This window comes from Lontra canadensis, unplaced genomic scaffold (genome assembly GCF_010015895.1).
Source record: "Lontra canadensis isolate GAN:19392208 unplaced genomic scaffold, GSC_riverotter_1.0 scaffold35, whole genome shotgun sequence".
NCBI lineage: Eukaryota > Metazoa > Chordata > Mammalia > Carnivora > Mustelidae > Lontra > Lontra canadensis.
The window spans coordinates 15,535,419-15,550,762 of record NW_022631029.1 but is presented as its reverse complement, the minus strand read 5'-3'; the positions used below and the strand labels follow the sequence as shown (position 1 = coordinate 15,550,762).

Below are 15,344 nucleotides of genomic sequence, written 5' to 3'. Positions count from 1 at the left end.
TTTTAAAAAAAAAAAATGGGCTCCACGCCCAGCAGGAAGCTCAGTGCAGGGCTCAAATTCACGACCCCAAGATGAAGGTCTGAGCTGAGATCAAGAGTCAGACACTTAACTGACCACGCAGGTGCCCTGAAGCTCTGGGAATTTTAAGGGCTCCTCAGTACAACAGACAAGGGCCAAAAGGAACAGTCTGATGACTCGTGCCTTCTGTTTCTGATACACGGTTTCAGCTGAATAAAAATGACAAACATGATTTCTTAGAAGAAAACTAATAACTCGCCCAAATAAGGTCTTCCAGTGTCTTCGAAGAAGCCTTACTTGAGAAAACACTTCTTAAAGTTAACAGGAAATCGGCCCACGTTGTACTTAAATAGGAACTTAGTGACAGAAACCATCTGCATGTTGCTGATCTAGATTTATTAAACTTATTTCGTGTCATTGTGGTCACTTTTACAGCTGTTTAGACTTATTTTCAATCACATGACTGTTCACAGAATTCACAGAATTCATTAACAAACTAGTATTTTACACCCAAGGGTCTTCGGTAGCACAGCAAGATAGAAAAGAGGCCCACGAGGTGCTTGTGTGTGGAATCCGAGTCTGATGATAGAACATTATTGCTTCATTAGTCCTGCTTTTAAAAATAATCAATGATTCCCAGGAAACCCACCCTGGTCATCATACAGCAACCGTTCCGGGCTCCCTCATGACAGGGCTGACACGCAGGCGCCCATCCACCCCTCGACCTGTGTTCTCCACTGCTCTGGCAGCTGGGAGGGCTGGCAGGCGTGGGACCGCACCCCTCCTCACATGCTAGTATCACGGATAGCTTGCATCTTGCTCCCTGGTCTCACAGCTGATGGACTTGCACTCACATAGGGGCCTCTACATAGAACTTAAACCAGACATGAACAAGAAGGGCTCAGCAGATGGGAGACTAACGCTCCTAAAACAGCCACTGACCATGCAGGGGAGAACGTCGAAGCAGCAGGAAATCCTCGAGTCTCAGTCTGTGAAGGTTGTTTTACAGAGGATGGTCTCAGTGATTATGGTCCCAAGGCAGTCGCTTTGCAACATGAACTTGAAGACTTCTGGGTAGATTTCATGGCTAGGTTTTCTTAATTCTGTCCCAGGGGAGTTTCTATATTGTGAAAAATATCTTGGAGATTTCCCTGTGGCCCCCAAAGCTCTGTGGATCCGTTGAGACCAGGGACAGGGGACTGGCCTCCTCAGGGACGCTGGCGCTCCGACCGCGTTTGGGGCAGGATCCCTGAGAAATGCCGCGTCCGATTCTGGAGATGGGGGCGGACGCTGTGTGCGAGTGCAGGCTGCGGGCAGGGACTCAGTCCAGCTTCTTGTTGTTGCCTGTGCTGTGCACGGAAGCTAAGAAGTCGACAATGAGCTTGGCCGTCTTCCTGGGTCTCTCCATCACCACTGAGTGCCCACAGTTTTCCAGAAGTTCTACCTGGCAGTTGGCGATCGACTTGGCCAACATGTCGGCCCCAGACACGTCGAGCACCTGCAGGACAAGACAGGACGCTAGGTAGAAAAGCCTCAGATGCCTGCATGCATTCGGGGGACCGGACAACGGCTGAGGCCTGGCAGGGGAGACATTTAGGATCGAGTCATGTCGGGGCACGTGGCTCATTGACAGAAATGACTGCATGCCTCATTCTGCAATTTGGCACCTGGACTTGTGTTGCTGCCAGCATTACTGAAGTGGAAACACACAATCCCTGCCCAGGAGGAAGTTTTTCGGTCTGATAGGGAAGCAGGACTGGTCAGTAGATGAGGGCTCTAAGTGGGAAGCATCCCAGGAGCTGAGAGTGCACAGGGTGGGTGTGGGGGGTGGGGGAGGATTCGAGCAAGAGTCGGGGGCAGGTCAGGCAAGCGCAGGGGATGGCAGTTAGCTGAGCTGAGACACAGCATGTGGGGGGCGGGGAGGGTGTGGTTGAGAAATAAGGGTTCAGGCCTCCATCTGAGGGCAGTGGGGAGCCATGGGGCTGTCTTAGAGACAGACATGATCAGGCAGGACTAGAGAAGGCAGCTCTGGGAAGGGCACAAAGAGAAGACGCAGGAGGGGAACGCTAATTATCCCAAGCTGGGGGAGGGGGCAGTGTCTCTTCGAGGGTCTTTCGGGGTCCCCCGAGCTGCGTGACCACAGGCCCTGGAGTTTGTGAATAACGGGGAATGCTCTTCTGATATGAAAAGCACCACTCTCCAGGCTGACCCTTTCCTAACAATGCACTAATTTCACTGTCATCTGGGTTACCTTGCTGTTTACACCCATCCCGGGTTTTCTCCCTAACACCCTCCTGAAGCATCAGATTTGCATCTGTTCCCCGTTTGCCACTGCGTTCACCTTCAACTCATCCAGCACAAGAGAACCCCTCCTCTCATCCTCAGTGCAAAAGCAAGACCTCCCAACAAACTCAAGTGCTGTCTGTGTTTAAGCTCCATTCTGGTCAGCCTGGACCATGAAAACCAAGATTTTCCATCCAGGAAGTGGGGGGGGGTTGTGAGGGGAGGGGCACCATGTCTCTGCCAAGGCACTGAGCACGGAGCATAGCAAAGGAGCCCCAGGCCACAAACAGAAGCAGCTGATGGGGAGCTTAGTGAGAGGGGCGCCTCCCCCGGGCCTGCACTCAGAGCGAAGGCTGCTGTGGCAACTGCACAGAAATAAAGCCCAGCGTCTGTAGAAAAATCTCCAGAGGAGGGGCGCCTGGGTGGCTCAGTCATTAAACATCTGCCTTCGGCTCGGGTCATGAACCCAGGGTCCTGGGATCGAGTCCTTCATTGGGCTCCCTGTTCAGCGGGGAGGCCTGCTTCTCCCTCTCCCACTCCCTTTGGTTGTGTTCCCCCTCCCACTGTCTCTCTGTCAGTCAAATAAATAAATACAATCTTAAAAAAAGACAGAAAGAAAGAAAGAAAGATCCCCAGAGGAAATGCAGGTGGTGTCAATGGGTCAAGGCATGAAAAAGTAGAAACTCCCAACTGAATGTCTATCTTGCAGAGAGGTCAGAACCCATAGCTGCCCACATGAGCCTCTAGCTTTGACACTGTCAGGCTGGTCAAATCTAGGACTCCTCATGGTCACTCAGACATACAGGAAATAGCTATATGGACACTCAACCGGTACACACGTCTATGGGAACCACATCAGCTCTTTCTTGCGCAAGACACTCACGAAGATAGTCAAAACAATTTTCCTCCATCCCACTTCAGGCCAGGGCCAAGACTAGGGTGGGGGAAGTGAGGCACTTGCCTTGGGCACACAATTTAAGCAGCCTCCAAAAAACTCGGTAATTAAGATGGAGATTATTTTAATGCAGTATTTAAAAAAACAGACATTAATGCAAAAAGACCCACCATGAACAAAATATAAAGACAGGATCCGACCCTGCACTCATATGACCTACCTCACACTAGTTCACATTCTGCCAGGCATTATAATGGCAGGTAGATCAGGATTTGCTGGAGCTCGGGGATCCTGTCTTGGTGCCCACTGTAACCCCAGGGCCTGCCACAGTGTCAGGCACATACCAGGTGCTCAGTATAAATCTGTTAGCTGACTTAAATGTATAGGCCGCCAGCTGGTGGCTTTGTTCCTTTGCTAGGTTGTTTATTTATTTCCTTGCTTGCTGGCTCACTCCCTCACTGTATACTCTGGGTCTCCTGTATCCCAGGCACTGTGGTGGCAGGATGAAGGGACATAAAGAGTAACAGACCTTGTATATCTTCACAAGGCCCTCCCATTCTGGTGGACTGAAGACAGAGGGGGAATACTTGAACTGATGTGCAGAAATCCTCTTAGGAAGGAGGACTGCCAGGTTCAGTTATGCAGGCTGTATACTGCCCAAAATCAGTGGGCATGATTCACATAGACAACAATGCACACAGCTCTCCTGCAGCTGTACAGCACAGTGGCTGACCTACTGGGGTCCAAAGAAGAGGGAGGCTGAATTCAGCCTGGTGGGCATGGGTTGGTGACCCCAAATGCTGACAACAGAACAGGAAAAGAGCCAGATGCTTGGGAAGCAAAAGGGCATAAAATAAAGAGCCCCTAAAGGCTTTGCTCTTTGGATTTTGCACTGGGGATGGTCCATAGAACACAGAGATGATTTGTTCATATTTATAGTAGATCCATGGAATGTTAGGCTCTTTTTTCAGAACAAAATGGACTTCAGAGTCCTGGAAAAAATTCTGGACCATAGGCAGAGGCCTACTCTCAGAGGCAAAGGACATGAGTAATAAGTAATGTATTTTCTTATCACTGGAGAAAGATCTCCCTCATGTGTGTTGCTTCACGTGAGCCTCATATCACCTCAGTAGTAGAAGAGAAACCCAGGATCTGGAGCAGCTGAGTGGTTTGCTCAAGGTCATGGGCTGATACAGAGCAAAGGCAGGGCTGGAACCCAGAATTTTCAGAGTCTAAGCCCAGAGATCTTGCTTCTGCTTTGTCTCCGCAGGGCAGGGCAATGAGTCCTTGCCTCTCTGTGTTGGTCCCTGAGAGCCCCAAATCACCTTTGGGATTTTTAGACTGAAGAAAGGCCTTCATTGTTCTAACTTGATTTCTGATTGACTAAGCCCTGCTGGCCTACTCCGTGTCCGCTTCTCTACTCAGGTGCACACCAAGCTCCTTTTAGTCCCTTGGCTGCTGCAGAAGGGAGCAAAGAGTCCGCCCTCCTCACCATGCCCACATCACTGCACCCTACATCCTCGGCTGTACCCGGCTGGTTTGGGAGAGCTATACACTGACTCCGTCACCAGTCCCTCCCTAGACACCCTGGGGACACAGTGCTGGCTGCTTCTCCCCACGGATCATCATGGGCCTTATAAAGGCTCCATTTCTCATTGCCTCTTCTTGCCTTAAAAAAAAAAAAATTATTTGAAAGAGAGAGAGAGACAGAGAGCATGAGCGGAGGGAGGAGGCAGATGGCAAATGGAGAGGGAGAAGCAGACTCCCCACTGATCAGGGAGCCTGATGTGATTCAGGGCTCAATCCCAGGACCCTGGGATCATGGCCTGAGCTGAAGGCAGATGCTTAACCGACTGAGCCACCCAGGCGCCCCTCTTCTTGCTTTAAACTTTAGAAGAACTTTGGGGCACCTGGGTGGCTCATCAGTTAAGTGTCTGCCTTTGGCTCAGGTCATGATCCCAGGGTTCTGGGATAGAGCCCCACATCAGACTCCCTGCTTAGCAGGGAATCTGCTTCTCCCTCTCCCTCTGTGCTTTCCCTCTCTCTCTCAAATAAATAAATAAAATCTTAAAAAGAAGAACAACAACGACGACAACGACAACAACAACTTTGAGTAAGATATGATTTCTAAAGAACTGCTGCAAGTAAAAAAGGAGCTTCTGGGGTATAAACCAGTCTCTCTTTGGAGAGTCTGTCATTGCTTGTGTCCCCCGTCTAAAATTCGTATTTTGAAGTTTGAACCTCCAATACAAAGGTGACTTTATTTAGAAATAGAGTTGTTGCAAATGTAATTAGTTAAGATGAGGTCATACTGGTACAGGTGGACCTCTCACCCGATATGACTGCCAGCCTTAGAAAAATTTAAACATAGAAAAGAAAATCTGAACAGAGAGGCACATAGGCACAGGGAGAATGCTGCGTGGGGATGGAGGCAGTCGGCAGCATGACACATCTATTAGCCAAGGAACACAAAGACTGTCAGCAAACCGCCAGAAGCTGGGAAGAGGCGTGGTACAGATTCTCTGACAGCCCCCAGGAGGAACCAAACTGTGGACAACTTGATCTTGGACTTCTAACCTCTAAAACTTTAAGATGACCAATATCTGTTATTTAGGCCACCCAGTTTGTGGTACTTTGCTATGACTGTTCCAGCAAAATAATACAGAGTTATCTAATAAAAATCTATTAAGATTTTATTATTTAAAGAAAAAAAATTTTTTTAAGTGAGCTCTATACTCAACATAGGGCTTGAACTCATGACGCTGAGATCAACAGTTGTATGCTCTACCAACTGGGCCAGCCAGGTGTCCCCAAAACCTGTTACAATTTTAAAATGCACCTGCTCGGGGCGCCTGGGTGGCTCAGTGGGTTAAGCCGCTGCCTTCGGCTCAGGTCATGATCTCAGGGTCCTGGGATCGAGTCCCGCATCGGGCTCCCTGCTCAGCAGGGAGTCTGCTTCCCTCTCTCTCTCTGCCTGCTTCTCTGTCTACTAGTGATCTCTCTCTGTCAAATAAATAAATAAAGTCTTTAAAAAAAAAAAAATGCACCTGCTCAGGATGCCTGGGTGGCTCAGTAGGCTAAGCATCTGCCTTCGGCTCAGGTCATAATCTCTGGGTCCTGGGATCAAATCCTGCATCCGGCTTCCTGCTCAGCAGGGAGCCTGCTTCTTCCTCTGCCTTCTGCTCCCCTTGCTTGTGCTCTCTTGCTCTCTCTCTGACAAATGAATAAATTAAATCTAAAATAAAATAAAATAAAATGTACCCACTCTGTGACCCAGGGAGTCCATACTGGAGAACTCACCTTTCAGGTATGGTCTCACACTCCACAACCACACATCTATGCTGAAGTTCACTGAGGTATTATTTCATTAAAAAAAAAAAATTATTTATTTGTCAGAGAGAGAGAAAGAGAACACAAGTAGGGGAGCGGCAGGCAGAGGTAGAGGGAGTGGCAGGCAGAGGCAGAGGGAGAAGCAGGTATCCTGCTGAGCAAGGAGCCTGATGCAGGACTCGATCCCAGGACCTTGGGGGATCATGACCTAAGCCAAAGGCAGACGCTTAACTGACTGAGCCACCCAGGCGCCCCACCCATGAATTTGGAATACGGGCAGTAGATTAGACAAAAACATCACACCAGCATTAAACGTCCTGAATGTAACAATACACTGTGGTTATGTGACAGAATATTCTTACTCTCAGTAAATAAACCCTGAAGTATTGGGGGTAAAGGGCACAATGTAAGCAACTATTTTGAATGGTCCCAAATATAGACAGATAGATAGATAGATGAGAATGTTTAATAAAGCCAATGCAGCAAATGTTTAAAAATTGGTAATAAATAAAACACGGTAGACATATCCCATGGAATGACACTCAGCCATAGAGGAAACAAACTACTCAGACAGGTAGCTCCACAAAAGAACCTCAAGAACACAACACCCAAGCGAAGAGAGCCAGATACCAAAGACGACCTATTACATGACAGCATTTCTGTGAAAGTTCAGGAAAAGGTAAAACCGTAGAAATAGAAGACAGATCTGTGGTTGTGTGGGGCTGGGATTTACTGGAAATGGGCAGGAGGGAACTCTGGGGAGTGACAGAAATGCTCTACAACTGGGTTGTGGCAGGGTGCCCAGCTAGGTGAATTTGATGGTAGGTAGATGATACCTCAATAAAGGTATTGGATTTAGGGAATGGATGGATTTAGGGAAAATGGATGGATTTAGGGAAAGTGTATATAAGAATACTCTGTGCTCATCTTCTTATTTTTCTATATATTTGAAATTATTTCAAAATAAAATATTAAAAGTGAGATGGGGCACCTGGGTGGCTCAGTGGGTTAATGCCTCTGCCTTCGGCTCAGTTCATGATCTCAGGGTCCTGGGATCGAGCCCCATGTCGGGCTCTCTGCTCAGCGGGGAGCCTGCTTACCCCCAATCTTCTCTGCCTGCCTCTCTGCCTACTTGTGGCCTCTGTCAAATAAATAAATTAAAAAAACAAACAAACAAAAACGAAACACTAATTCTAAGGGATACATGCACCCGTATGTCTACAGCAGCATTATTTACAGTAGCCAAGATGTGGAAACAGCCCAAGTGTCCACTGATTGATGAATGGATAAAGAAGATGTAGGAGATATATACAATATTGCTCAGCCATAAGAAAGAATGAAATCTTGCCTTTTGCAATGATGTGAATGGAGCTAGATAGAGAGTATTATACTAAGTGAAGAAAGTCAGTCAAAAAAGACAGACACCATATGATTTCACTCATATGTGGAATTTAAGAAACAAAACAAATGAACAAAGGATAAAAGAGAGACAACCCAAAAAACAGACTCTAAACTGTAGAAAACGAACTGATGGTTACCAGAGGGGAAGTGGGGGGAGGGGTAAAATTGGGGATGGGGATTAAGGAGGACCCGTGTGATGAGCACTTTCATATGAGCACTGTTGTATGGAAGTGCTGAATCACTGTATTGTTCACCTGGAACTCCTATAACACCGTATGTTAACTAACTGGAATTAAAATTTTAAAAAATCTTGGGGCACCTGGGTGGCTCAGTCAGTTTAGTGCCCAATTCTTCATTTCAGCTCCTGTCATGATCTCAGGATTGTGAGTGAGCCCCACATCAGGCTCTGTGCTGCGTGTGGAGCCTGCTCAAGATTCCCTCTCCCCCTTTCCCTTTGCCCCTTCCTCTCTTTGCCTAATAAAAAAAAAAAAAAAAGAAAGAAAGAAAATTTTTTTTTAAATCTTTAAAAAAAGGATTTAACCACTGGTCATGTCATTTTTGTGTAGGAATATAAAAACTTACCCAAACATATTAATAAAAGTCAGTAAAAAAAAAAAATTAAAAAAATAGAATGAGTAAATCTGTGTGGGCTGGTATGAAATGATTTCCAAGATACATCAGTTCACACCTATATGAAGTAATGTGAACAGTGTCACTATGCATGTTTGAAAACTTTATAGATACAACGGATCTATGCAGAAACAGGTATGCTCAGCACAGCAGTGAGCGGACAATGGCCCACTGCCGGTTGGCGGGAATGAAGGTTTGCTGGCACTCTGCCATGCCACTTGTTTCTGTACTGTCCGTGGCTACTTTTGCACAACAGTAGAGCTTGGGAGTTGCAACAGAAATAGTAGGACCCATAAAGTAAAAAATATTTGCCATCTTGCCCTTCACAGAAAACATGTCAATCCCTGCCTTAGAAAAATGGAAGAAAGGTTCACAAGACAGCAAGAGCTTCCTCAAGGAACTGGGATCTGGGATGGAAAAGGGATCGAATTTTCATTACAAACCTTTTTGTACTCTTTAAAGTTTTTTTTTTTTAAACGATTTTATTTGAGAGCAAGAAAGAGAGAAAGCAAGCATGAGCAGGGGGAAGGGAAGAGAAGCAGGCTCCCTGCTGAGCAGGGAGCCCCGAAATGGGGCTGGGTCCCAGGTCCCTGGGATCATGACCTGAGCTGAAGGCTGATGCTTAACTGACTGAGCCCCCCCAGGAGTCCCTCTGTAAAGTTTTTTGTACTCTGAGACTACATGCCTTTGATTAAAGTAGTTTGTAAAAATTATTTAAGATTGCCGTTCATTTTATTTACTTTATTTTTTTAAGATTTTTAAAACTTTTAAAAGATTTATTTATTCGTGAGAGACAGAGTGAGAGAGAGAAAGAACATGAGAGGGTGAAGGGTTGGAGGGAGGAAGCAGACTCTGTTGAGCGTGGAGCCTGATGCAGGACTCGATTCCAGGACTCCAAGATCATGATGTGAGCTGAGGGCAGATGCTTAACTGACTGAGCCACCCAAGTGCCCTTAAGGTTTTTATTTATTTATTAGAGAGAGAGAGACAGCAAGCATGGGGGGGGGGAGGGCAGAGGGAGAGGGAGAAGCAGGCTCCCTGCCAAGCAAAGAGCCTGATGCAGAACTCGATCCCAGGACCCTGGGATCATGACCTGAGCTGAAGACAGCAGCTTAACGACTGAGCTACCCAGAAGCCCTGATTGCCTTTCATTTTAAAAGATCAACACCACTGCTCTCAACGCAAGAGAATGCTGCCCTCTATAATCACCAGCATCTGCCCCAGGTGTGTTTTACATCCTCCTGGTATCAGAAACCAGCCAGTGAGGCTCACTTGATAAATCACCTCTTGCTTTTTCTCAGAGGCCAGTGTAGCTGGCAAAGGGACACACTTGCTACACGCTACAGGGACAAGTGCCCCAGGGACACGCTCGCTACATACCTGGTCTTGTTTCCCCCAAATGATCTGCGTTGGGACCTTGATCTTGTCCATGTTCTGATGGAGGGAGTATCTCGACTTCTCACTGACGATTTCCAAAAACACTTTGCAGAAAAGGAAAACAAAGTGAGCACACGCTGGGCTGTGCCAGCAGGCATCCGGACTCTACTGAGTTTGGGGACAGCCATGGAGTCGGGCTGCCACCTTCTGTCTTTAGACGCCCCAGACAATGATCAAAGTCTCAGGAATGTAAAATATAGAAGCCAGCTGCCCATAAAGCGTCACTGGTCACAAGCAAGCTTAAACACAGCTACTTACGCTTTCGGTAGAAGTTGTTATGAGGAATACGGACGTCAACAAGGCCTTGCAGGATCTACGGAGAAGGGAGCCATGGTTAGAAGGCAAGAGACAGTGTTTCCTCAAGCCCCCCGTGGCTCCGGGACAGTGAAGGAAATGAAGTCCGGCAACGTAAGGCACTGTCAAGGTTTTAGGGCCCACGGCTCCATATTTCCACCACGGAGTATACACTGTAATTGGAAGTTAGGGTCATCTGATGGTTTTCCTTTGTAATTAGGGAGGAACCCAGGTAATACTGGGAAGCCAAAGCCTGTAAAAAACCTGACCTGGACTCACAGCCACTTTATCTTGAGATATTCTCTGCTTAGCCTAAGATACGATGGAGTTGGAAATAGTACCAAGGAAATGTTTAGGAACATCCACACACAGAACAAGGTCTATTAAAAAAAAAAATCAATGGGGCACCTGGGTGGCTCAGTGGGTTGAAGCCTCTGCCTTCGGCTCAGGTCATGATCTCAGGGTCCTGGGATCGAGTCCCACATCGGGCTCTCTGCTAGGCAGGGAGCCTGCTTCCCTTCCTCTCTCTCTGCCTCTCTCTCTGCCTACTTGTGATCTCTCTCTGTCAAATAAATAAATAAAATCTTTAAAAAAATTTAAAAAAAAATCCAATTATTGGGGATGACGGGGCTCTTGAACAATAGAGATTAACTATTTAAACAATTCCGGGATGGGTTCCCCAGTCCTTTGTTTATTATTTAGTGTTATCTTTGCTTTCCTTTTGGAGGGCTGGTGAAGGTTGCACCAGTGTGGGCAGGCCGATCTCCTGGACCCCGGATCCTGACCCAGAGACTGGCTGTGGGAGGAAGGAACAAAGCCCTCCTCTTCCTCCTGCTGCAGGATCCCCTTAGCGCTGGCACTCCTCTCATCTACCTGGGAATGATCTGAGCCCCTCACATGCACACTGAGGAATCCTGTGCTCTGAAGGGGAAAATCCGGCCAGAACTGCTCGGAACCAACCGTAGCACGGCTAGGAAAGCGACCATTCTAGAAGCGAAATCCTGGAGGGGAGACCAACGGCAAGTCGTCCAACACACTGCGCTTGGCATCAGCCATTCTGTTTGCTCTACTCTGTATCCTGCACCCGCACACGTATCCGTCTTGCATCCTCTACTTCTGCTCTACCCACCCAGCTCCCGTCTTGCATCTCTGACTCGTGTGTGCATGTATCTCTCTATGCACCCACCTGCCTTGCACCTGCCCATCCACCATCCTCCATCCCTGCTTCATGCAGACATCCATCCATCCATCCGGCCACCCTCCATCCCTGAATCACTCATGCATGTCTACTGATACACCCCTCTATCCTGCATCCGCCAATCCACCTGCCTTCCGCCCCTGTGTTCTCCAGGCATCCTCCCATCCATCCAAGTACTCAGCCCTTCATCTCTCCTGCATCCCGAAATCACCTGTGCATGTACATGCAACAACTCATGCGTCCATCAGCTCCACGGCACATCCATTCTCCACCTCTGCATCATCCGGGCATCCTCCCTCCCTCTGACCCCCCCAGATTGTTCCGAGGACCTATTTCATACAAGCACTGTGCAAAAGGCTGCGGACAGGGCAGGCAGGTAAGACAAAATCCTTGATCTTACTGAGGTCAGAGTGGAAGACACAGGCAAGTAAACAGATAAACATAACATGACACAGAGTGCTCGGGTGCTCCTGGTCTCCTAGGAGGGAAGACTTCGAGAGCTGCCGCTTGCTTTCTCCCAGTGTTTTCACATTCCCGCCAGCTTACAACATAGAATGTCCTAAAGCACTGGTTGGCCACTCTTCTCGGCAGAGAGCATGGCTGGGACGGGATCAGTGCAACCTCACAACTAAAATGATTTCAGGGATAGAACGTACCACAGAATCAGATTCTGGGTGCTTCTACACCCACTAACTGAGTCGTGTTCAGGCCTTCTGCATACAGCCCACTCCCTCAACTTCTAGAAGGAGGCAGGGTCCAGTTCCTACACTACAAAGAGATTGGCTGCCGTTACGAAATTTAGCCATGCATTCTCGTCTCTTGGTTCCCACACCACCTCCCTGGATTTCCCGGCTTTATTCAGCCTGCGACCTTTCACATCATCCTGGCCGATGGCTCTAATCGCACAGCTCCGGGCCAGACGTCCCTCAGCAGCGTCTGCATATGCAACCATCTGCTTGACATCCGCACCCGGAGGCCTCACATGCAACCTGACCACGGCCAAACTGGAGCCCTTAGCTTGTCCCCAGCACCTGTCCTCCCTCTTTCCTTCCCCTACTCAGAAACTGCTGCCTTTATCCAACTCAAGCACTGAAGTCACCTGGGTGTCCTCGCTGCCTCTCATCCCCCACTGCCAATTTGCCAGTAAGGCCTGCCCATCATCCCTCCCAGAGCGGCTCGGGTCTCTAGTCTCCACTGCCACCACCCTCGTCTACACCACTGTCCTCACCAGGCCATGGGAGCACCCCACTGGTTCTCTGCTTTGGTTTGTGCCTCCCATGGTCCCTCTTAGGAGAACTCCAGGCTCCTTCCCAAAACCTGGAAGGTGCTACGTGATCTAGCCCCGTGGTTCTCCAAGCGGCTCCTGGGGTTCATGAGGTCAAGCTAGTTCCTCTGTAATGCTGCATGTTACTTGCCTGCTTCACTTTCATGCTCTCAGAAGCACTGTTCCTCAGAGACTACCTGTCAAGGGACAGCGTCATGACGCTGGTAGCTCATGGAATGAGGGCCCGTATGCTCTTGTGTCTTACCTTCTTCTGAGTTTTATTTTCTGATATGGTAAATAGCAATAGTCAGAACCTCTACAAATAAAGGCTCTTTGGGATTCTTAGCAATTCTTAGGTGTGTAAAGCAGTCCTGAGATTAAAAAAAAAAAAAGAAAGAAGAGAAAAGAAAAAAAGAGAAAAGAAAAAGAAACAAGTCTCCGCTGTAGCCCTTGCCTCCCTCCCCTACTCTTGCTCTAGATAGTGCCAGGCCCCCCGGCCTCCTCCTTCCCTTGAACTTACCTATGTTTTTCCCACCTCTGCCCACACTAGCTCCTCAGAAGGGCTTGTCAAAGTCTTCCCTGCCTCCCTGCTTTCAGTCACTATACCATCTTCATCTCCTCCACAGGACTTATCACCATGTGTACAGATATGTTTACTCATTAGCCATCTGTCTCCCGCACTGGCTTGCGTCTGCCCAGGTCCCTCCTCTGTCTTCTTTCTTCACCACTGTGCCCAAACACCATGCCTGACCTGCCACAGGCACAGGACAGACAGCCGCCAAATGACTACATAGAGGATGATGAGAGGGAAGGTCCTCCAGCTGGAAGGGCACCAGCTGGCCGCCTGAGCCTTTGGCAGAGGACAGACATCTTGCTGCTGGAGCACGGTACCTGCTGGGGCACCTTGAAGCGGACGTAGGAGCAGAGCTGGAGCATTTCACTCATCTCTTCTGGAGTGGATGGGATCAAGGGGATCTTCTCCATGGCGGCCGAGTCCTGCAGTTCTTTGAGCCGCTGTACAAATTGATTATCAGTTGAGTACTGCAGGCCTGCGGGATTCAAACCAAAACAGCTTGGCAATGTAGCTACCTTCTTACCAACTCCTATTATTATATAGGAAACTTCCAATAGCAGCCCAGAGCTAACATATTTCAGGTGTTTTTCACCAGATTTCTTTTTCAATGGTATTGCCATCCTTGCTCAAAGTCAAAATCCCACTCTGAGAAACACAGAAAAAGACTCCTTCAGGATGGTTTAGGGACTGGTTACTCAAACTGTGGTCCACGGACCAGCAGCAGTGGAAGCCGTAGGAAATGCAGAATCCCAGTCCCCTTCCAAAGTCTCTTGAATCTGAATCTGCACTTGAACAAGCTGCTGGGGAGGCACATGTATGATAGAGTTTAAGAAGCATCAGTCTAGGGGCACTGGGTGGCTCAGTTGGTTAAGCGACTGCCTTTGGCTCAGGTCATGATCCCGGAGTCCCGAGATTGAGTCCCGCATCGGGCTCCCAGCTCCATGGGAAGTCTGCTTCTCCCTCTGACCTTCTCCCCTCTCATGCTCTCTCTCTCTCTCTCTCAAATGGATAAATAAAATCTTTTTTAAAAAAAGAAAGAAAAAAAAAAGATCAGTCTAGAAGACAACTTGCCCAAGCCCCTTCACATCCGTATCACGAAGAGGAGAACTGATAAAATACATTATGGGAAGAGAACATAGGACTGGAGTGATCAACGCCTCCTTCCCTTGGACTGGAGCCACTTAGCAATCTCTTTTTTGGGGTTAATACATAAACCACAGGGAGGAAGAGACCCCTTGTGAGCTGTCCCCCATGATGGGGCAGTAGCTGCCCTGTGCAAAGCCACTCTTTCTCCAGACAGCATTAGGTGCCCACTGAGACCAAATACCTTTAAGACTGGCCATTGTTTCCTATCTCCCTGGGGCAAGACACGAGAGAATTCACACGAGCTCATGTGCACGGGAGGGCAAAACTCATTTTCACTTCCAGTACTGAGCAAAAGTCTAGGTGTTTCACTTAGCTCACGAGCTACATTTCACAAAGAAAGACAGTGACTTCAGTACTGTGCTGCAGAAACCCACACTTTATAAATCTCCTACATTCAGCAGTTCCTTTAAAGTGAGCACAAGCATCATGTGGCTTTCGTGATGCCATGGTGCAGATTACATGATCTATTTCCTTTCACTTTAAAAATAATCCTAGATTAAATGTCATGTGATATCCTGGATTGGAGCCTGGAACAGAAATAGCACATTAGTGGAAAAACGGATGAAATCCAAACAGAGACTAGAGTTCAGTTAATAGTGCTGTACCAGTGTTGGTCTCTTAGCTGTGACAAATTTACTGTGGTAAGGTGCGCCATTAACAACAGGGGAAGCTGGGTGAAAGGTCTATGGGACTCTCTGTATTATCTTTGCAACATTTCTATAAATTTAAAACTATTTCAAAGTAAAAAAGCTTATCTTTTCATTTCCACATGCAATCTTAATTTATTTTTAATCAATTAATTAATTAGGTGCATGAGTGGGAAGGAGGGGCAGGGGGAGAAGGAGAGAGAGAATCTTAAGAAGGCTCCACACTC

At 47.8% G+C, this 15,344-nt stretch overlaps 1 protein-coding gene across 2 annotated transcripts in view; it reads right to left on the bottom strand.

Annotated features, from left to right (window-relative positions):
- Positions 1-688: 688 nt before the first annotated feature.
- The window catches only part of ABHD6 (abhydrolase domain containing 6, acylglycerol lipase), a 51,671-nt gene continuing 37,015 nt past the window's right edge, over positions 689-15,344 (bottom strand). For both annotated transcript variants that reach the window (XM_032868422.1, XM_032868423.1), the window contains exons 7-10: positions 13,642-13,799; positions 10,253-10,307; positions 9,938-10,038; positions 689-1,516 (exon numbers count right to left, since the gene is read on the bottom strand). In XM_032868422.1, the coding sequence (XP_032724313.1) occupies positions 1,340-1,516; positions 9,938-10,038; positions 10,253-10,307; positions 13,642-13,799 (491 nt within the window). In that variant the 3' untranslated portion in view covers positions 689-1,339. The remainder of the gene's footprint in view (positions 1,517-9,937; positions 10,039-10,252; positions 10,308-13,641; positions 13,800-15,344) is intronic.